The sequence below is a fragment of the Corvus moneduloides genome, chromosome 5, assembly GCF_009650955.1.
Source record: "Corvus moneduloides isolate bCorMon1 chromosome 5, bCorMon1.pri, whole genome shotgun sequence".
NCBI classification, from domain to species: domain Eukaryota; kingdom Metazoa; phylum Chordata; class Aves; order Passeriformes; family Corvidae; genus Corvus; species Corvus moneduloides.
The window spans coordinates 69,631,138-69,653,605 of NC_045480.1; the positions used below are offsets into that span (position 1 = coordinate 69,631,138).

At 44.3% G+C, this 22,468-nt stretch overlaps 1 protein-coding gene across 1 annotated transcript; it reads right to left on the reverse strand.

The window, feature by feature from the left end:
• Positions 1–1,942: 1,942 nt before the first annotated feature.
• Positions 1,943–6,652, reverse strand: EXOSC9 (exosome component 9). The gene is made up of 12 exons (XM_032109058.1): positions 6,542–6,652; positions 6,278–6,372; positions 5,573–5,692; positions 5,382–5,484; positions 4,848–4,985; positions 4,666–4,748; positions 4,382–4,514; positions 3,827–3,915; positions 3,489–3,635; positions 3,097–3,287; positions 2,721–2,799; positions 1,943–2,222 (listed from the first exon to the last, which is right to left on the reverse strand). The coding sequence occupies exons 1-12, from the start codon at positions 6,605–6,607 to the stop codon at positions 2,141–2,143; spliced, it is 1,326 nt and encodes a 441-aa protein (XP_031964949.1). The 5' UTR covers positions 6,608–6,652; the 3' UTR covers positions 1,943–2,140.
• Between the last annotated feature and the right edge of the window lie 15,816 nt (positions 6,653–22,468).

Here is a 22,468-nt window from a genome sequence, read left to right on the forward strand (position 1 = left end):
ACCTGTGCCTCTGACTTGAAGTTGAGTCAAGGCTGTCTCTGGTTATCTGGGCACCCAGCAGTATAAGCTCCTCACACATGTCCAACAGCTCTTAGGGTATGGGCTATTTGAAATAATTTCTTTAAAATCCTCATCTGTCAGGCTGAAAAGCAGGTGTTACTAAGACACAACTCTGTTTCACCGCAGCAACTACAAAGTTACTACAGTGCCCCCACCCTCGTGCTGCTGCCGGAGCCTTCCCTGAACCACCTCAATTACAAAACCAATGGAGCCGAGTGGTGATCAAAAATCTGGTCAAAATATGCAGCAGAAGTGGCCTTTTTGGCCAATCTGAGCTTCTTAGGATGCACTTGGACTTTTATGCATTGTCTGATGGCTAATGAGGAACCATATTTCATTGGCCAACAGCCTTTATTTAGATTAATTTCAGTAGGCTGCCACTGAAATGTTAAAATGAACTTGGGACAGCCTGTGCAGTGTATCATGTCTGGTGCTTGGGGTTGGAAACACTTTAACCTTGCAGGAGATGGAGTTTATACAAGGAGGAATGTGTTTTTCACTGTTTCTGACCTTGGAAGGGTAACTGGCAGTGCTGACTGGCAGCGATTACTTGAAGATAACAGGCCACAGTGCTCTTCCTGGGAAACTGGGTTCTGCCTTCCCCTTCCTTTCTGTGGTGTATTCCAAGACCACTGAGAAATATGAACATTAGAGGGTAATTTAAAGCAAGCTTATTAATTATTTTCTCCAGAAAAAAAGTAGCAATACTTAGGTGAAAGGACTTCAGTGGGTTTTAGTATTAACTTGGTGCTTAATCGAAGAGCTGTGCTCAAGTTTCAATGGAGGTTGTTCCCTTACTGTTCCCATAGCACAGAGAAAAATTCTTCCACGCTCCCTGAGCTTTATATTCACCATTATCAATATGACTTCCTCTGCAGCCTAACAAAAGTCTTCAGTCAGGAGGTGGCATTTCTGCCCAGCATGACAAGTTCCTCCTTTCTCAGGGCAGCTCTTGCTTGTGCTCATAAGTACTGTCTTTTTCCACCTTCTCATTTTCCGAAGTTAATATGGGACAATTCCAGCTTTTCCTTCTAAGCTTTGAACAAAATATCCCAGGTTGTACTGTACTACTGTTAAGCCTATCCAGGTTAACTCCTAGGCCTTTCCAACTAAAGGCTCTAAAGAATGTAGGGATGAGATGTTATGTGGGAAGAGGGAAAGAGCAGTACAAAAAAAATACTGTTCTATTTTCTGAAGAAGTTTACAGTCTTGTGGTACTACAGAATTAAGAAGGAGCTGCATCTTCACCCATTTTTGTACTCAGGACAGTGACTTTGGGTTGGAAGAACTTGACACTAAGAAAATGCGCTGGTTTAGCTCCTGGAGAAAAGAGGTTTTGTGTGTTGGTCCCTTTCTGAAAGAGCACAACTTGATTCAAGCTTTGCCTGGCTGGGAGCAATTTGATTATATATGGGGTTTTTTTCTTACATTAAGTTCTTAACCTGGTTTGGGGAACGTAAAATCTGCAACAGTAACTTCTCTCCTGTTCACAGCTCATGTAACACTGAGGTCACCTGTAAAATAGCCCTGCTTCACTCTGTAAATATGTGTGTGTTTCCAGTGTCACTTGTTTGCAAACAAAGCGCCCAGATCAGGTATTTTGGAATCCTCCTTGTCTCTTTGTTTTGCCTGATCCTAAATTCAGAGCATAACTCTTTGCATTTAGTTCAAGAAACATTCCTGTCTGTTGCATGTAATATTTAATTAAACTTTTTAAGAAACTCCACTGAAGTTCTGGGCTAGTTTGTGAAGTCCATGCATTTCTGGTGATTTTTGCACGAAGCAGTTTGAGTACAAGGTTAGGTGTGGAGTAACAGGAGCAAGATGGTTTTAATCACAGCACATTTGATTTTCCCCTGTAAAGAAAGCTGAACTAGGTGAGTTTCTCTGCAGTTCTGCTGGGATTTCAGTTACAGGCACCATTTTTTTATTTAGATCTGTGTACAATAGTTTTAACATATATATAAAAGCAGAACCAGATATTGGAAGGGGAAGAAATAAAATTATCTACAAAAATAAGCTCAGTAATAATACACCAAAATCCATATTATACAGCATTCCTGCAGGAGGGATGACTGCTTTAACGAGATGTTCTCTTCTTTCTTCTCCTTTTGTTAAATGCTTTCTTACTTGAATTTTCTTGTTTGGAGCTGGTCTGTGTTCTGTCAGTAAACAACAGTTGTATCAGAGAAACTTACTGAATAGCTTTACTATTTCATAAGAACACAGACTGATTATCCATAACTTGGCAACCTCCCACTGCACTTGGTGCCAAGCGTTTCCATGGCTCGTGCAGGGATACAGCAGATCTCGCTTCTTGGAGCGAGAACTCAACATCAGCTCTAGTGCAGCACACTGAATCTCTGCAGCAGCTCTAAGGAGCCACTGATTGAGATCCACTTTTATGTTCTCACTCCCTTTGGAAGGACTAGAATGAGTCAAATACCCATAACCATTTCAGACAGCTGCAGACTAGCCAGGCTCTGGCCTCCCAGGACAGAAGGCCAGAGATTTAGCCTAGATTTAAACTTCCTTGGTCTCAGCTATATCTGTACTCCCTTTGATCAACTGAAACCTTTCCTGGCCTTGCCAATATCCTGTCCTTCCTGGAAATACTCCTTACAAACTCCTTTCCCCCCCTAATTCCACTTGCTGGTTACCTTGTCTTCCTTGGTAGCTCCTGTGGTTCCAGAATGACAACTTCTTCCTCCTCGCTGTCAGACAGTACAATGGGTTCATCTAAAAAACACACAAACCCCACCATCCCCAAAACAGTGATCAGTTTTGTACAAACGACTCCTGTAATTAATAACCACAGTATTTTAAAAGAAACATTCAGAGGGGTTTCTGATTCATTTGTAGCCCTCCCTATACTACAGAAATCAAGTTTTTAAGATAATTACCAGGTCAAGTGAATTAGCAAATGTGCAAAGTGGCAACAATCGTTTTACTTCCTCAGGACCTTTCACATTCTAATTCTAAACTGTTATTGAAGTGATGTAACAAGATCTAATATTAAGAAAAACAAATACCTACCATTCTTAGTTTCCCTCCTTGTACTTGTATCCTCAGTTTCCACTTTCTCACATTCAAAAGCAGCTGCCTCACTGTCACCTTCCTCTTCTGCTGCTTCTTCCTTCTCAGATTCTTCAAGGTCCCCCCAGGAGCTCTCTATTCCTTGCCCAATTTGGGCTGTCCCAGGAGTGTGCAATACTGGATTGGCAAAACTGCAGGAGTTAAGAAAAATCTTGGTGTTTGCTGGTAAAATTCTTCGTATTCTGAGCAAACCAGGCAAGGAATTAAAAGCACAGAGAACCAAAACCAGTGATGATGTTTCCTTGGAAGGATATATGGCTACCTAAAGTATGAGGAAGCCTAGATGTATGTTTAGCCTGGTTTTCTCCTGAGTAATACCCGGGAAAAGATACACTTCAGCAGGAGGGTCAGCTTTAGCGATGATTTCTCCAGCTTGCTCTTCCACGTCATTGGTGTCCACAGCAGCACTCTCCATTTTGAAGGCAGTGATCCTTTGGTTGGGTATCGATTCTGCGAAGCCGAACTTCCCGCCTTCTTTCCTGGTCATTCAGTGACAGACACTATTTCAGAATAACCCAAAAATGGTTTCTCTTTTCGAGTTCAAATTTAAATGCTTGCTATTCAAAACAAATACAAGTGAAGACAATTTGCTGTTGAAACCACAAGCTGCCATTAGTTTTTACTACATTTCTTAAAAGCACCCATTTCCGTCCCCTCCCAAAGCACTCACCTGGCTTTTTGGTCATTTTCCAAGGCTTTCTGAATCAGTTCTGTTATTTCTGCGACCTTAACAGCTGTTATTTTACTGCATCTCAGAATCTGTTTGTTACACATACAAAAAACAGTTTACAACCAGGAAAGCAAGAAGTTTTTAACTGAAACTGTAGAGCATCGTAAGAATCACAAACATTTAAATCACGGGAATCTCTCAAAGTATGGCACCTTACTATGAGGGACTGGATTCACTTAGAGTTATGCAAAAGCTTAATACAAGCCTCTAGCTCTCCCTCAGAGTACAAGTGGAAATAATTTGCAGGCTTTCTCAGCCAAATCACAGGGAAAAAATAAAAATACCAAAAACTATGCATTTTCTACATCCCTTCTGCAGCATGGTACACAGTACTATGCTCTTCTACTAGGACTAAAACTACACCATCTTTTCCGATAAAATCAGACAGTTAATTGGTTTCTTAGCTTCCAAATGCCATGGATATTTCCATATCAAGACTGCAGCACAGGAACCAGTTTATATACCACAGAAGGACTGGTCAAGGCAAAGGTTTACCTGATCCTGCACCAGCATAACCACTCCACTGGACTGGATGGTACAAATTTCATGGTGTTTATTCATGGCAATTACAAGGAGCCCATCCATCACCCGCTCCTCACGTTCAGTTGGATCCACCAATAAATAGGTCCTAGAATCAAGTTTTGAAATATAGGCAACAGTAGAAATTTGAGGCAACTTACTACCCTTAATTAAACAAAGGAGTTGGTTTGCATATTAGTAACTATGGGTATACAAGACTTATACCCCTTATATGAGTACATAAGACCTCGAGATCTTACCCTTGATGGAAGAAGGCAAAACTGACACAAATGGGCATGTGGTGGATACTCAAGGGGACAGGATCACGTTCCTCAGGAGTGTACTTGGAAAGGAATTGGCCCAGAATACAGTTATTTATGAAACTCAATTTCAAAATGACAAAGAAATTTAAGGAAATTTAAAAAAAACCAAACCAACTCACCACAGTTACTTCCTCTCCTTGCACAGACACATCTGGTCTGCGAAAATGACACAGAGCTACAATCCCTGCTATGCTGGCAGCATCAGTGATGTTGCCATCATGGTTTAACAGGTGCATGTCCAGCCGAACTTGCCAAACCTGAGAAAAATACAAAAAAATACAAAACTGCTTGATTCTACAGAAGTTAATTTTTTTTCAAAACTAGTTCTTTTTTTTTTGAGCCATAAAAAGAAGCAGCATATATTCTTTAGGTCTTTGCTTAAGAAGATGAGCGATCTCGGCATATTCCAAGACACCCACTGTGCCAGATTTAATTATGACAAAATATGTAGCACTTCAGCACAATTTAAGCATCATTCTGCAGGGTCCCGGGTACTTCAGAAAGCCTACGTAGTCATGCAAGTCAAAAATACCTGTCAAGGCAGATGTGTGGATCTTTAACCTAAAATCAGCACTTCTTTCCAACACAAGAAACAGACCAAGTTAAAATTGGACTACACGAATCTTTTACCAGGAACTAGGAGGTTTTCCTACCTTTTCACCAGCAACAACGCAGAGAGATTCAGTGTCAATGCATTTGGAATCTCTGAAGCATCGCTCCAATAGTCTGTTCAGTGACACCAATAACTCCGATTGTCTGTTGGAACGAAATCAACCCAAACTTAACATGGTTACAGTCGCTTTTGTGCCACCCTTGTTTAGTCCTTTTAAGACAGCTACTTTACCTGCCAGGCTCCAGCCCAGGTGCAGCCATGGGTGAGAGCTCCAGATTAAAGAAGAGCACACCTTCCGTGGGCCGATTGGGCTTGGGGGCAACGAGTTCACAGGAGACCTGTGCAAGAACCCTGCCAAGGTAAATAAAGCACCAAGTCACAGAACGCATCAGGAAGAATCTAGAGACGAAACACACATGTGGGAAAAAAAGCGTGTGTTTAGGGTTTTAGTTTGTAATTCTCACTCCCGACAGTCTCTTGTTCAATGCCTGTCATACACATTTAAACTCTGGTCAACATTGAAAGAACCAAATGTAGGAATTAGAACACACTCCTGTCTTTTAAGCCTAAAAACTGACTCGGAATATGTGAGAAACTGTGATGAAATATTTATATAAGTGCATGTATTTCACTTTTCCACAGCGAATAAAGGGTCGTTTGGTTAGTGGAAGAATGCAAAATGCGAGGTCAGTGAATAAAGGGATGAAAACTTGGGAATAATTTTGCATTTTATAAATTATTTGTAATTAAAATCATCACGGAAAACCCATCCCTTTCCCACTTCCTTCCTTTCCATCGTCTCCTCTTTGCTCCTACCCTTGAAATACTACGACTTTAAGGCTTGAAAGGTTACAATCTGTTTACAGTGATCTCTGCAGGTTCGGGAACCTCAGGTTTTCTTCAACCCGGGGCCCGCGGCCGAGCCCCCGCGCTCACCTGGTCCTGCCCAGCTCCACGATGCAGCAGCCGCGGTCGGCGCCGAAGGAGACGCGGATGTTCCGATAGTCGTAGCATTGCCTCCCGTCCAGGCGCTGCGGGAACACGCAGACAAGGACACACACATGGAGCGGGTCAGTGCGCCATGCCCGGCATGCGATGGGACGGGGAGGGGCGGACCCGGGGACAGCCGCGCTCCCCGGACGGCGGGGAAGGGGATCGGGAAAGGGAAAGGGGCAGGGAGGGGGGATGCCGGCGCCGCACCTTCTTCTCCTGGATGGCGCGCAGGAGGAAGCGCCGCTCGCAGTTGGAGAGCGGCGTCGCCTTCATGGCCGCGCCGTGAGGGGGCAGCGCGCGGGGACGGGGAGCGCGCGCGTCATCGCCGCGCGCCGCGCGTGCCCAGCCCGCACGCGCCGCGCTCCCGCCCTCGGGCGTGTCCCCTCGGGGCGGCCGCTTCCGTGGGGAGCGTGTTCCAGGGCCCAAACAGCGTTTGGAAAACTCTGTTCCTGCTATCCGACCCAAACCTGCCCCGTCTCAGCTTCATGCTGTTTCCTCGAGTCCTGTCCCTGGTCACCAGAGTGCAGAGATCGGCACCTGCCCCTCGGCTCCTCTGCCCTGAGGATGCCGAGGTCTCCCCTCAGTCTCCTCCAGCTGGACAGACCAAGTGCCCTCAGCCGCTCCCCACACGGCTTCCCCTCCAGACCCTTCACCATCCTCGCGCTCTCCAATAGCTTAGTGTCTTTTCCATATTGTGGTGCCCAAAACTGCACACAGCACCCGAGGAGAAGCCGCACCACTGCAGGGTGTGCACCTCAGCCGTGAGGCGGCACATAAGGGACAGAGGCTGCGAGGGCTGATGCCGGAGTGCCAGTCGTCGGGAAAGCCATCTGGAATTTAAAACAAACAAAAAAACATGCATGCCTGACATTTCGAGTAGTTAACATTATTGTGGTGCCCAGCCCTCAAGGTGCGGATGCCCTGCAGCCCCCAGGAAACAGCCGAGCTGGTAGCACGAACAAGGCGATCAGTGCTGCGGGCAAAAATGCAGCCAAGACATCCAGTCTGGCAGAACAACATCCCTCCCTGGTGTTCTGAAACATTGTCCGTAAGTAAAAAGGCCTTTCCAAGTGGCTTTTATGCTCAGTTTGAGCTGAAACGAGAAAATCGATTGTCTTCCCACCGACATTAAACCCCAGACACTGACATTTTCCAAACAAGTGTTGAAATATCTCAGTTATGCTGTCTGTTCAAACCTTGTAAACACACTGCAGTTCTAGTGCAAACTATGATGTAAATCATGTTTCTGAAACTCCCAAGTTTGTGCTAGTGAGGACAAGTGCTGTCTGATTTTCCCAGGCTGGTTTTATATTTTCAGTTTAGAATAAATGAATATCGTCACAAATATTTGGAGTACAACAATATTGATGAGATTATAGGAGGACACTCTTTCTCCAAGGATAAAAATAAGCAAATAGTCCTTGGAGTTTTACTGGCGATCTTTATGTGGAAATTCTGTCTGATTTTACTTTTTTGTTGTGTGAATTTGGTGACAATATTCATTAGTGAAGACTTGGGGTTAAATTCTCTAACTCTTCAATTTACTATCAGCAAATTAGGAAGGGTTTTTATTGTGTGTGGGAGCCTTCCAAACTGTGTTACTCTTCATCAATTACAAAAAAATGTCAACTTGAGCATATGTTGAAATTTCTGCTTGAGGTAGAGTGGGAAAAATTCCTGTTCCAGCTCTCCCAGTGAACTGTTATGTGCCTCAATCCGTCAGGCTGTTGGCAAAATACCCTTTCCAAAATAGAGGAGTGATGGTGAACTTCAGGAGGAGCTGGATGTAATTCCAGGGGAAACAAGTCATGTATTGGACCTGGAAATCAGCTTTGTCCTTGGACCCATGTCATCTTCACACAAACGCTTGCACATGTGCTGGAAGGGTAAAAAATTTAACGGACAAATTAAGGATGCATAAACCCACAGCACTGGAAATCTGTAGGAGGAGGGTACATAGAAAATAAGGTCAGTATAAATGGTTAAGGAAATAGAAGCTGAGTAATTTCTGCATTTCTGTACAGTGAAGGGCAGAGTTACAACTGTAATGAAATAATGGAAATACTCTGGGTGTTTGGAAGGAGTGAGTGTCATACCCTGCAGAGTGAATAAATGAGTGAATAAATCATGGGCACTTAGGCTGAAGCAGAAATTTTTAGAAAGAAGATCCTGATGATCTACTGTGCCCACATGGAAGCGTTTCTTCATTTGAGCTGAATGCTCTGTGGGCTGAAATGCTTGAATTGGATTATCTTACTGAACCAAGCCTTGAGGGAAAATCTCATTTGAGGACTGGAGAAGAAAACCAAACTGCATCAGAATCTCAGCATCTTGACAGCAAGCTGCCAGCAACCACGTTTTATGGCCTAATCAAAATAAATAAGAAATTGACCTTATCTTTTCATGGCAGCCTTAACTGCAATGTGCCTTTGCTGCTTAGCTGCAAGTCCTGCTCATTTACACATCCATGCACAACATGCAGTATTCCAGTTTATAAGATTATTTGGGAAGAAAGGCTCTGCATAGAGCCTGTATAAATTACATGTAATTTATAATTTGTTTTTATGATTAACTGTTCCACCGGGGGGTGGGAGGATGGGCAATCCTTGCAAGCAATGCTGCTGGCAGAAGTGAGGCATGAACACTACTTCCTGCTGTGATGAGGCACGGGATATTCTGGCCAGGATCCAGGGAAGCACTCAAACAAGCTCTTTATCTGAAGCACAGATAAGTACCTTTTTTCCTTACGAATTAGAAGGAATGTGACACAGCTTCCAAGGCTAACATTTAGAAAAGTGATTGCCTGGTATATATGCTCAAGTAATTTTGTTCAAAAAAAGGGACCCAGAACTGCCAGCAAATCATCCAAACACCAGCTTAAGGCAAGTTGGCAGTAACATCTTCATCTACTTGCTGGATGCCTCCTTGATCATCTTCCACAGACTAGATTTCACAGTAAACCCCAAAATATTCTTGCTGTTTCCACCTCCACAAAGCCTTCACATCATCTCCTGGGGTTTACTGCTCTCATGAAAGAAGTTTTTTGCACCAAAGGGTCCTGCCAGAAATTCTGATCCTCTAGACCGTGCTGCATTCAGCACTTCCCAGCTCTCAGCAATCCTTTTGGGAAAGTGAGAAGTGTTTGTAAGGCTGAATGCCAGGCAAGCAACAAAGCCAGAGGAGAAGAAATGACACCCCTTCTTTTTTTGTCTCCACACCCTGCAATTTCCATGTCTCCAGGCAAACTGTGTCCATGATTTCTATGGATTCAAGTGAAACCAGTTGCTGACTTAAGTGTCATGCTAAGCCAGAATCATTACTGCTAGAAGGCTCTCAACATACAAAACCAATGTCTGAGTTCAGATTTTAGTGTTGTTTAAGATTCTCCAACCTTTTAGAAGCATCTTCAAATTCTCTTAAGAAGCAACAAATGTCCATGTTAAAGTAAAAACTATAGTTTCCTTTCATGGAGAATCGGCAAAAATTAACCAAAATTGTTGCCAAAAAACGCGCATTCTCTTATCCTGATCTTAAATACTACTTGACAAACAGGTTAAATACTGGCTTGATACAAGAACTCAGGAGTGTGAAAATGAAGTGAATTTCTGTTTGGAAGCTGGTTTTTTTTCCTGTTGGAAAGGTGATGGAAAATGTTTGCCGATACCACATATTGATACCCCAACAACACAGAGGAAATCCAGAGTACTGACAAGCTGATAGGTCACATCTGATCCATAAGAGATGACAGCCCATTTAATAAAATTAGGGGATAATCAGATAATCATGTTAAACCATTAAATCAAAATGGCTTTTTTCCAATTATTTCTCCTGCTTATTCAGCTTCCAAGTATCTGTTACAGACCAGAAATTAATCTTGACTGCCTTGAAATGCTGAAAGTCATAATGTTTCTCAATCAAGTATTTTTGTTGTTCTGCATGGACAACCTCTCCCAAAATCTTGATACTAAAATGCTCTTTTTAGAACAGGAGATGCATCTTTTTGCTGATTCAACTGATTTTAAATGAAATTTCACTTTTACAGTTGTATCTTAGAACACAGGTGTTGTTAAAAGATGAAAGTGTGGTTGAGAAGTGCCTCCTGTTGTGTAGAATAGCCACTCACCAGTGTCTCATGCACAAGAGCAGACTGTCTCACATGAAGAAGCATTCTCTGTGCACCACATGCAAGTCTTAATCTCTCCAGATTTCCTAAAGATCCCAATTCTTAATTCCCTGCAAAGAAATGCTTACAAGAAAACTCTGTAGTGAGTAGTTGAATTCCTCATAGTAATAATAAAAGCAAAATGGGAAAGTGCCAACTATTGTGCCAGAGAACACAGAGCCAGGATGGGATGTGTGACCACTGGAGAATGATGGATGCTAGCCTTGCCTTTTTACACCAGGTAATATTTGCTACAGTATTGATGAAGTTGTCCAAATGATGTTTTGTTACTTCAGGAAAAGGTGAATGATCATTTCCCCCAAATTGCCTCAAAATTGTTATATTGAGCTTTATTGTAAAGTATTATTCAGAGGTCCAATAAGGATAGAGGATTTGGTGTAAAATGACAACTCAATGCGTATTTGTCTCCTTAGCTCAGACTTGGGGTGATGCTATACTTACACTAAGAATTTGGGAGGCTCGATGAAGTAGGATTTATGTGCCTTTTTTTGCCATATATTTGTTCAGTAAGTAATACACTTTCTCTGGCCCTCACAAAATTTGTGCAGTATATGCAGCAGTGCTAATGTTCCCTCTGTGAAATTTCACTTCTCTGGCTTATAGATCCATAAGCTTTGGGAAGCTTTGGGAATGTGACTTGAGTCAAGACAAATCATGCAGGCAAGTGGACAGATGGTACCATGAAAAGCAGAATTCATGGTGTGTCCATCACAATCGTATCGTTCACCAAAATCTGAGTCAAGCGGCCAGAAATCGTTGTAACTTTCCTACTGCCGTGGCAATACCTGATAAGTGTTTGTGCTTTGGGCCAAGGGGGTCATTCTCAAACGTCTTCAAGGAGAGGGACATTTTCTGGTACCGCTGGAGTTCGGAGATGTTTGGCCTGTGCTGACGGAGGGGTGTGTGAAATGCGGAGTGGGGACGCAGGGAGGATGGGTGCACATGTGGGCATTTCAGTCTGGATGGGAGGCTCAGACTCGAAGTCAGCCACCCCAAGAGCTTCTCCTGCTGGTGACAGGTGGTCTAGGAACATCGTTTCTGTGACAGGGGACCTGTGCCTAAGGAGCAGGGACAACACGCCCCAGCTCGGAGCACGGGCGCGGTGCAGCCCCGGTGCCCCCTGCACGCATCGCCCCGTGCCCCGGTGCCCCCCTGCCGCGGGGCTGCCCCGGCGGGAGGTGCCGCAGAGGCGGGGGGTGAAGGCAGGACGGGCTCCGCGGCCCCTCCGCGCCCGTGCCCCTCTCCTGCCGCAGGGGAGGAGGCTCGGCCGCCACCGGCACCGGCACCGAGCGATCCGCGGGGAGCCGAGCTGCGCCGCGGGCGGCATGGAGTGGGAGCTCAACCTGCTCCTCTACCTGGCGCTCTTCCTGCTCCTGCTCCTGCTGCTGCTGCTCTTGCTGTGCCTGCTCCTCCGGCAGCTGCGGGGCTCGGCGGGAGCAGCCCCGCGCTGCCTCCCGCCGCCCCGGCAGCCCTGGGCTGAGTGCCGGGAGCCGGGAGCTGGGAGCCGCCCGCCGCCGCCGCCTCGGGCCGCCCCCAGGTGAGTCCGCGACACGCGGGGAGGGCTGGGGGCCGCCCCCGGGGCCGCCTCCGCCTCTCCGCGTCCCCCGGGAAGGCGCGGGCCGGGTGCTGCTCCACCGGCATCCCCTGCCCCCGACCGCCCTCCGGTTCCTCGCTCTCTCTAGAGTAGCTACGCTTGCCATGTAAAATTCAGGGGAAATTTGAAGGTGCTCTCACCGTGCACCTTTTGCTGTGTAAGAAAGTATTATAAAACTCCCCTCAGGCTCTCTTTGCGAAGGAGATTATGTTGGCTTTCCTTTGGCATGTAGAGATCTGAATTTGACCCGATCGGAGAATTTTTAAATGTAGCGTTTTCCAGTGCAGAAGACACGCACCTTTTAAAAGAACTATTTCCACCCTCCTCCCCCGCCCCCCCCAACTTTAACCACATCTAACTCAGTTTTCCTTCTTTTACTCCGCAGGAGTTATTCCATCATATAGCTAAAATGTTAAGTAAGCTTCACTCCCTGTGGGGTGGGAACAGACCTGGCAACAGCCCATGGCTGACCTTTCCCCATCTCTGATGTCCCCCAGGGACCGCTTTGGCCCCAGCAGAGCAGCTGCTGCTCCCCAGGTACTGTTTGGGGCTGGTATCCATGTGGAGTCCCGGAGCATGGAGCACCCTCGTGCTGACTGCCCCCGTCCTGTGCTGGGCATCAGGGGTGGCACAGAGGAAGCAGCTCGACCGCTGGGCCTTTAGGAAATTCGTGCTTGAGGCAGACCTTTGGCTTCAGACCTTTCACAGCAGGTTTTTTTGATAGCTCTCTGGAACCAGGGTGTCTTTCAGAGAGTGAGCTTAAGCAAGCACAAGTTCTGACCTGTGCTCACTCTGTTGAGTTTCTGCACCATGGCAGAAGACAGACAGACATGGGTTTGTCCTCAGAAGATGGACTTGTGAAGATGCTAAGAATAAGTGCTAAAAGCTGTGCAGTGAGCTCGGCAAGAAGTTGTTATTTTAATACTTTCTTGTTTAAAAGCATGGCGTTTAGGGGTTCTTCTTTAGGCCACATTTAGATGGCAGCTGTTGGGGCAGTGTGGCTGCATGCTGCCAGGCTTCCAGTGTTGCTGGAGGGTGTATTTTTACAGGGCAGGTTGCTGCTAATTCAACAAGTGCCTCTCAATACACGGTCTGCCTTCTTCACTCCTGCTGTGCCTTGCTCCGTTAGAAGGCAGCGTGCTGTGAGCACGAGGGCACTGTTAGAGGGAGCATAGGATGTTCCAGCTCTCCAGCTCTTGCTGCAGTCATCTGAGCTCTCTTCTGCTCACTGCTGGGTGACTTGGCATCGGGGAAGAATCTGCTAATGGTGCAGGGGTAAGGTTAAAATCAAGTAGGAGAGGCCCTCCTCCAGGGGGGTTGGCACTGCTCTGGCCCTTCTTCCAGCTGTCTCACTACGGCTTTTTATTGCAAGCTTTTGAAATTGTTGTGCACTCTCATCTATATGGTTTTCTTGTTCTTCCTCTGCGAAAGTGTTGGGAATGATTTTGGCCTCACATCAGTGATTAGGAAGGAGGTGACTAATGGTTTTGCTCAATTAATATAAATAGCCATAAAACTGTGACGCATATTCTGTATGAGCACCAAGAGATTACCTTTAGATCCAGGTGACTTCACAGATAAGTAGCCCTGAAGTGTTTAAAATCTTGGGAATGTTTGGGGCACTTCTAATAACTTGATTTGCAGAAGCCCTTCATGCTTATTGTATTGCATGGAGCAGAGAGAATCTGATTTTTGAAATGACTCTTTACAAGCATGACTGACAGAGCACAGGCTGAGTTACCTTTTTTCTCTGACATATAAGCATTTTACACCAACACTGCAGCAGAAAAGTTTGTAGGGGCTACTCAGTGAAATGTTTGGAGGTTGGAGGATTATAATCTCTTTGCTTTGTCTTGTTTTGGTACGAGTACTGCATCTCAAATGTTCTCATTTCACAAATACTTGCAGTGTAGGAATAAATACCCCAGACTCCCAAGACAAGTGCTCCTTCTAAGTAAGCTCCATGTTTCAGTGCTGTCATCTGCAGTGTAATTTGGAAGGACAAGCAGGGGAGTTGTTTGGCATCACATACCCAAGTGGTATCAAACATCTGCTGCATTCAAACAATTTTCCATTTCTTGATAAGTGTTTTAGGGCACAGCTGTGGAGGCAGCACTTTCTCCTCTGCTGGTATGGTCACAGGGCAGGAAGGTGGATGGATATCCATCCAGCTCTTCTGTGCTGGTGTTATAGGTGCTTTGTTTTCCCAGAGATGGTTGCTGCCAATCCTTTGATTGATCCTTTTGCTCAGGAAGGAGGGCAGGCTACCCCTTGTGCAAAGAGCCTGTCCACTATCCAGAGATCTTCTAGGAAGTTTCTAAATTCCCAGTGTCCAGCCTCTCAACAGAAGGTGTATATCATTTTGTTTAATCAGTGATGAGAGGCAGAAGTAAGCCAAAGGCTCTAAAAGATTAGCCAGATGAATCATCCTGGGAAGATACAAACAAGCTGCAGGGTGAGAGAAATACAAGATGGAATCATTAGTAGTAAATTATTCCTGAGCCCTGCGGGTTGCTGAAGTGCACAGGCACAGGTGTCCTGTCCTGGGAGGGGGCAAGGTGTCCCTTCTGTTCAGAACTGAGGTGCTGGGACACCTCATTACTGGTCCATTGTCGGCAACACCAGAGGGAATTCCGATAAGAGCCGTGAAAAGCTTTTGGGAAATCCAGAAGGAAAGCATGAAACAGCTAAATATGTATGCTTTTGTTAGCTGGCAGCTATAGGGTAACTAAATCATCTGCAAATACTTGAGAGATATTAACTCTGAGGAAAAAGATGATTTATTTAGCATGATCTGTAACTGGGCATAAGAGAGTACAGATAGGGATTAGTAACAATAAAAGCAGGACATAGTACTTGACAACAAGGTGTGTTAACACAAGAAATTATCTCCCAGGGAAGACACACAAACCTCCATCTCTGTATGTTGAAAATTAGACCGTGCACTAGAGGGAATAATGCTGTGCTCTTATGAAGAGGCACTAACCAAGCTGTCACCTCTTTTGCCATCTGTAGATTAAAAGACACAAAGGCTCAGGGGACCAGAATAGTTCCCAGTGAGGATTGAAGCATTATTCCAGAAATGTCCTAATTTGGGTATTTACAAATACTCTAAACCAAACACAGCAATCTGTTTCTTTTTCTGATGATTAATCTGGTGTATTTTCACAGTGACAGGTAGCAGAGCTCCACTCACAGCCACAGCTGTGCAGGACCTGCTCAGTACCTTTAATTTTTTGGCATTCCTGAGAACCTCTCTATTGTTCTGCTTTCTTTCAAATGTTGCTACATGTCTCAAATTTCACTTTGAAAATCCACCTCTGTGAAGGGCTGTCAAAATTCTGACAGTCATTTAAGATCTGTTTTGAGGTGCCTTGAGGGGACTTCAGTCAAACAGGTTTTCTATTCAGGTGTATGGGCACATCTCAGCTGACAAAGCTTTCAGTATGGAAGATGATGGTCCATCTGGTTTGGACTTGCAGAATAAAATTATTACTATTATTACTACTACTACTACTTTGGTATTTTACCACATGGTAATGGCTGAAAATTTAGAGAATGGGGAATATATTACTTAATGCAGTTACAAAAATTGGAGTATTCATCAGTTCCGTGAGAAATCTAGATAATTATTGGAGGAATTGTTTATGGAAAGCCTCACAAATCCGAATGTTACATGTTTTCAGTGTGACTTCCAGTGAAATTCAGCAGCATGTGCTTCAGGTGACTTCTCTCTGAAAATGCATATCCTGTTTTTGATTTCAGAAAAATAAACATCTTCAGAACAGATCATGTCAATAGCAATGGTCTTAAAATGATATTTTACATCTCCTGGATCATTTTTTTTAATGATCAGGGATAAAATGTACATCCTCAGTCTGCTTAGTTTATTAGTTCTGTCTTTATGGGTGCTTTTTTTAGAATTTAATTTTGTACTTTTTCTGATTCTGTGTTGACAGAAACAGCACTCTGCAAAAATGGCTAAAGGACAAGTCCCTGCTTGCTGAAGAAAGCAGTTGATAGAGAAAAATTAATTTTCATTCCAGCCTTTGTACACAAGGCTTTACTTAATCTCTGTGGTAGGAAATGGTCCTTCTGCTTTCCCAGTAAGATTTAATATCTTTAAAAGCTGAATTCACTGCAAGTCTGCTGCAATCACCAGTGCACACTCACACCTATTTAACACCTGGGAAGTGGTGTGTGCTGGCTTATTAAAATGTATGCTGCATTAAGGATTTGACAGTCAAGAGGCAACTCTCCGTCTTCACGCATGTTAATGAAGTTTTCAGAGGAATCTGTTCTTTCGAAAAGATCACCTGTCTTTGGTAGAACTGGTTTTGCTGGAGCCTTGATTGATTGCTGCAGACAAGTTTAACTACTCTGCTTGGAGAAAGGACCACTGGTGTATACTTTCCCTCAGTTGTTTTCCTTTGGGGTGATTGATGTACTCAAAGCAGTCCTTTCTACACGACGTGAATGCCAGGTAACATCAGACGTGGCATGTAAACTTGATATTCCCGTCCTGAAATTGAGAAAACCCTCCCGAAAACTCTCAGATCTTCACGTTATGGCAGTGGCGCTGACTCTTTGGGATAGCCTAGGGCTGCTTCTGTGAGCCCTAGGAGATTCTGACGGCCAGAGGGAGCCCTGTGGGGAGTGAGGATGGGCTGGAGGTGGAGGAGGAGCAGAACAAAACACAGGTGTGGCCTATAGAGAGGGGATCCGGCTCGTTTACTTGCAGGTGAGGGTGGAAACAGAGGTTAAGAGCACTGGCAGAGGGAGCTGTGGGTTTTCTGGAGAGGGGGGAGGGCTGGGAAGCGATATCCCAGGTCTTGGCTGCTGACCTGGGCAGTAGTGATGCCTTCTGGAGCAGCTTGGTGGGTGTCTGTGAAGAGAAGCAGGTAAGGATGGAGGGGCCCAGGGCAGAGGAGATCCAGGAGCAGCAGGTGACATGTTTATGTGTTCTGCTACGCTTGGGTTGTTGCGTAGGAAAGAGCAGAGTATGGCCCTCCTTAGAGAGGGAAGGGAAATGTGCATGAGGGGCTTTTTTTTGTCTTCTTCAGCCGAATAGTTCCTAGGAAAATAGTGAGATTTTACAAAGCAGTACTTGATGAGGCCTCTCCTGCTTTGTCAAATCTCCCCAGCACTTCCATAGGGGTTTTGGTGTCTCCATAGGGGTTTTTCTCTGTCCTGTGAACACAGCTTAGCACTCTTTTGCTGGATGGAGGTGTACCTTTTCTTGGGGTGATGTGCCCTCTTTCACTTTAAAATCGTGGAAAATACACAGTATATCTTTGTGGTCTTTTCATAAGCCCCTAATGAAATGATTTTGTTAAGAGTGACATGGTAAGTTGCCAGTACTTGAAGTGGTGTAAACCACTTCTGTGTTAAAATAGAAGTCTATAAATTTTACAACTCTGCTTTAGTGAAGCCTGCTTTAATGGACTTGTCTGTGTCTGTTGCCCTGATTCACTTATGAAACCCCTGAAGACTCGTCAGCTGTCAGAAAATTATGGATGTTTAGCAGAGGAATTAGAGGTCTGCAATACTTTATTGTGTAAAGAATAAGCATGGAGGAAAAAATGATTCATTGCTGTTCTATCCCAGCCCTGTATTCACATAACTCATTCAAACTTGACTGAATTCAATCAACTTGTCCATGGCTCAAAAAACCTGGGAGGGACATGTGCTGCACCTGGCCTGCCTGTGCACTGCTTGTCCTCTCCTGGCTGCTGGTTTTTGGCAAAGCCATGTTACCCTAATTCCTCAGGTGGGGAAACAGAGGCATGAAGTGGTTCTGAGCAGGGATACAATGCAAGCCTCTGGTGGGGACCACCTGTGGGGAGTTTATGTGCCTCTCAAAACCTGCCTCAAGGCCCTTGGTGGCTGAAGCCAAAATTTTGGGTTCCTGGAGCTGAATACAAATGGACTCAAAGCTACTCCTGCATGTACTCTTACCTGCCACTTTAGTGCAGGTTAGAAACCCCAAACTGCTAGAAAGGGTGTTACAGTGCCAGCTAATAAAGCTTGAAATTTGCCCTTCAGCTCAGGGAAAAGAGCACTTATCCCTCTTGTCCTGTTGTGGCATGGAAGGCAGGTGAATCTGCTTATGGAAAATGAGTTTATTTTGCCCTGTGGGTGGCTGGTTACTGGGAGTGCCGTGAGGAAACTTGCTCAATGAACCCACAAAGGTCCCTTTGTGATGGCAAGTTGGTGGCCTTTACTTGTAGCCCTAAGCCCCCAAACAAGTTTCCTTTTCAAACTCCTGTTTCTGCCACCAGTTCTCTAAGTAACAGCAGGCTCAATGGAAAATACAAAGGTGACAACATTTTAGGAATAAAAGACATCAAGCATCAACAAATGCTTGTGACAGGGCTGACCTCTGATGTGAGAAGAGGTGTAACCAACTCATCGGCTTGCTTGTCTCAGCCTGCAGCTCTGAGAAACCAAGTATCACCTGGGAGCTTCTGTAGAAATAATTTAACTTTTAAAAGAAATGCATAGTTGTGGAACTGTGCAATATTAATTTAAACAGAAATTAAATTAAAACCCCCTTTTTTTTTTTTTTTTTAATCTGGTACTTCCACTTTAGTCTGGTCCTTTGAGCATAGTCAAGGCATGGCTGGATTTCTCATTCACCATTTGAAAGCTCTTTGCTTGATGTCATTTATGAATATCAAATTTAAAAAAACCAGTTTGCTTGACCAAAATCTGCCTTGACTGTAGAGACATCTCACTGTTGTAAAATCTTTCCCCTTTCAGCTTTCCTTTGAGGGGAATTATTTGAACACTAAAAAGCAATGAAGTGTTATTCAGTGCTAGTACAGAGGAGGGCATGAAATGCTTTTATGAATTGTGATGGTTTTGGTTGCAGTCTCTACTGAGTAAATGACAGGCTTTACTATTTTCTCCTTACAACTGTAGGATTAATATGCAGTTTTTGGGGCATGAACTATTTCCTTAATGTGTAACACATAACCCAAAATCAAGTGCAAAGTCTTCATAAGGTTTGATGGAAAAAAAAAAAACCCCTTAAAAAACCCAAACCAGGACCTTTTAATTTTTTTCCCCTATTAATCCTACTGCATCTGTACTGGATTCATTTCCAGCTCAGCACTGAGCTTTCCTGTGTTAAAGACAAACTCTTGGCATGTGATTATCTATTACTATAGAAAATTTTACTTACAGAAACCTGCTCACAGTGTGATGCTGCAGAAAGCAGAGCTTGGTGGGGGATCTGCTTAGAGCTGCTTAGTAAGCAAAACTATTCTGGGATCAAATATTAGGATGTGTAGGTAAACAAACCTTTCTCTTTTCCCCAGTACTAGAGCTCTCCCCTTTAACTTATTAAAGAAAATGGAAAAACCATCATTTTTTCAAGTGTGAATCCATAATTCAGGTGCAGCAGGATGCATAATGCATAATTTTTGACTGGTTTTGAGAGAGAAAGGGAAGCAAAGAACAAGAGTGTTAGAAAAGAGAAACCCATCAGGTGGAACACCTGTCTGATCACGTGGTGGTATTAGTTTTTTTAGTTATTGAGAGAGGGAAATCGTTGCGTGAGATCCTGTGGTAAAATTGTATCCCGTGTCAGGATTTTGGAGGACTCTCATGCGCAGTTGTTTTTGTTCCTCTGGTTCGTCACAGTCCTGATGGAGGAGCGTCTGTGGAGGCCTCTCCCTGTGCCGCAATCCCCGAGCAGTGCCACTAGATGGCCCGCTTTCCGTAAGGTTCATCCTGCTTTCAAAATCCCTGGGACTACTGGAACTATAGGAATGGATTTCAGCAAGTCAGCGTTTACATTATTCGTCTTTTCACTTCCCCTTTGACTAGTACTATGGCTATTTTTGGAACATTTGCTACTGAGCGTGGTGTAACGTGGTTTAGCTAAAATTCCTCCAGTGGCTGAGGCTGGGGGCCTGACAAAAAGCAGGCATTCATCCTTCTCTGCCACTGCACTCAGCAGGATAACTTGTGGTGAGTTGATATTAAGCTGCTGTACAGCAGTTTTCTATATCCCTGCTATGCTGGGATGTACATCCTGGTGCAGGTGGAGGCTGGGGTTGCTGTGCAGTTGGTGTTTCCTGGTTTCCCCCTCTGGTTAGAGGCGCAGCAGCTGCTCCCTGTTCCTGGGATCTATGACGTTGCCTCTTGTTCAGCCAGGTGAATGCTCACAACCCCGAGAGAAAAGTCCTAATTAGCCATAAATATTTATTGATTTTGGCTGAAGGCAAAAAGGCAATTTGTGTCTGCAGCTGTCTTCAGCAAATAATAGAACACCAGGAAGGAAACAGGTTAGCCATTAACAGAATAAAATGCATCTGCTGCTGTTTGGTAGTTTGGATGCCAAGTTAAACGTGCTGATTTGCCGAGTGCCATGGCACAGATGGGATGGCACCACCTTTTCCTGCAGCTCACAGGTGCTGCAAGTCCTGCCACTGTAGTGCCTTAGGGCTTTAAAGGTGTTGGAGGGATCAGGGCAGGAATTTCTCCCCTTTTCCTCCCTCTTACCAGTCCAGAGTTGTGCAGTTAGACAGGAGCAAGATTTGCCCTGTTTGGACAAGTCGTGTGACTAAACTTTAACGTTCTCTAACCTCAGTTTCACCCATCCAAGGGGATATTGACGTCTGGATATTTCTCTTTTCTCCTTCCAGGAAGATGATTTGACTGGCTCAGTTGTGATATCTCATTCCTTCTTAACTCCATGCTTGCATTTGGGTGTTGGCTGTTCTGACCAATGGTCTCCAGACCTGGAATGGAATAGCAATTTTATTTTTAGGAGTTTGTTTACCTGGGATATGGTCAAGCAAGTGGTGTTGCAGAAAGCTCAGAAAAGTCAGTCAGACCACTGACTGGAAATAGATACAACAAAATGAGGAGCTCAGGATATACAAGGAGGAGGGAGGGAATGAAATTTAACATCAGGCAGTCTGTGGTTCCCCCTGCAAATGGGATTATCCAGTAACATCTAAATGCCAAAAAACCACTCTGGTTTTTGGTCTGGTGAGGGATCAGGATATGTGGCAGGAGTTACATGAACCCAGCAAAACCAATTCTAATCTATACTTTAGGGTTTAGGGCTTACTATTAGTTCTTGGGTAGGGATTTGCATCAAGGCACTTTTATGAAGAATAAATTCTGTTCTAACCGTATCACTCCTGGAAAAAGAGGCTTGAGGTTTCATAGTAGCCTAATAGTGGATCTTGAAAAGGACTCACAGCCCCTGACTTTGAATTCATCCTCTAATCTGAAAAAATTAGCATTAAAAATGCTGTCGATAGGGTCAAGAAAACCAGGTTTTCCTTTGTGAACACCTGAATAATAACTACATGAAAGTTATTACTGGGGAGGGGGAACACCTTTCAGTAAACAGAAGTGCAGTTTGCATCAGGATGTCACTTGTTCCTGTGTTCCTGGACCCTAACCTGGCTCTGGTTTACCTACAGCTCTGCTGTCATTGCCACCACTGGAAACTGTTGGTGTGCTATATTAATTGTTTTAATCTTGAAAATGTGGACAAAAACTCCACCAAATGGAAGATGCAGAGGCACAGAGGTTTTTTAGAGGAACAATACCGTGGACATTTCTCCTGAAGTTATAGTTTATTCCCAGGCAAACAGCTAGGTTAGGAAGAATAAAAATATTCTGTCATATAGCCAACTCTTCAAAAATCTGATGGAGGTGAGAAGTTTAAACTACTGGCAGTGTCCTATCTTTTAACAGTAGGGCCAGTAATCCATGGAGGAAAAAACCCTCTTGTGCCTGGCAATGATCAGGGTGGGAAAAGTAGAATGCTAAGAAAGGCTATTTAAAACTGTGTTTGAATATTTCCTCAAGGCAAAGGTTGCAGTTTAGACAGTGGTAGGCCCTCCAGCCTTGATCTTTGTGGGTCCTTTCCAACTCAGAATATTGCGTATCTGTTTGATTGTGTATGACAGTAAGCAAGAGAAAGTTTATGGAATTTTGTCCTATCCACAATGATGCCCAAAGCCTCATGTTTGCATGGCTTTGTTCATGCATAAACCTTTGAGTGGCCTGCTCACCCTTTAAAGTTTAAAAATTAAGAAATGGAGCATTTTACTCTAGAGTGTCTGTGTCTGGGTGTGTGTTTGCAATGAGCAATTAAAACACACTTTACTTATGTGCTGGCAGTTTAGGCAGATTTGTCCTAGTTCAGGTATGAGAATGTGTGTAGAAACCAGGAAAATGGCTTTAGAGGTCTTGAGCTAAGTGCTAAAAATATTTCTTGTGTTTTAGACTACTAAACATCCAGTGTGGTGGATTATATGGAAAGTTATGGACAAAGAATGGAATTAAGTTCCAGACAAATCATTAAAGCTCTGTAGGACACAAGTGC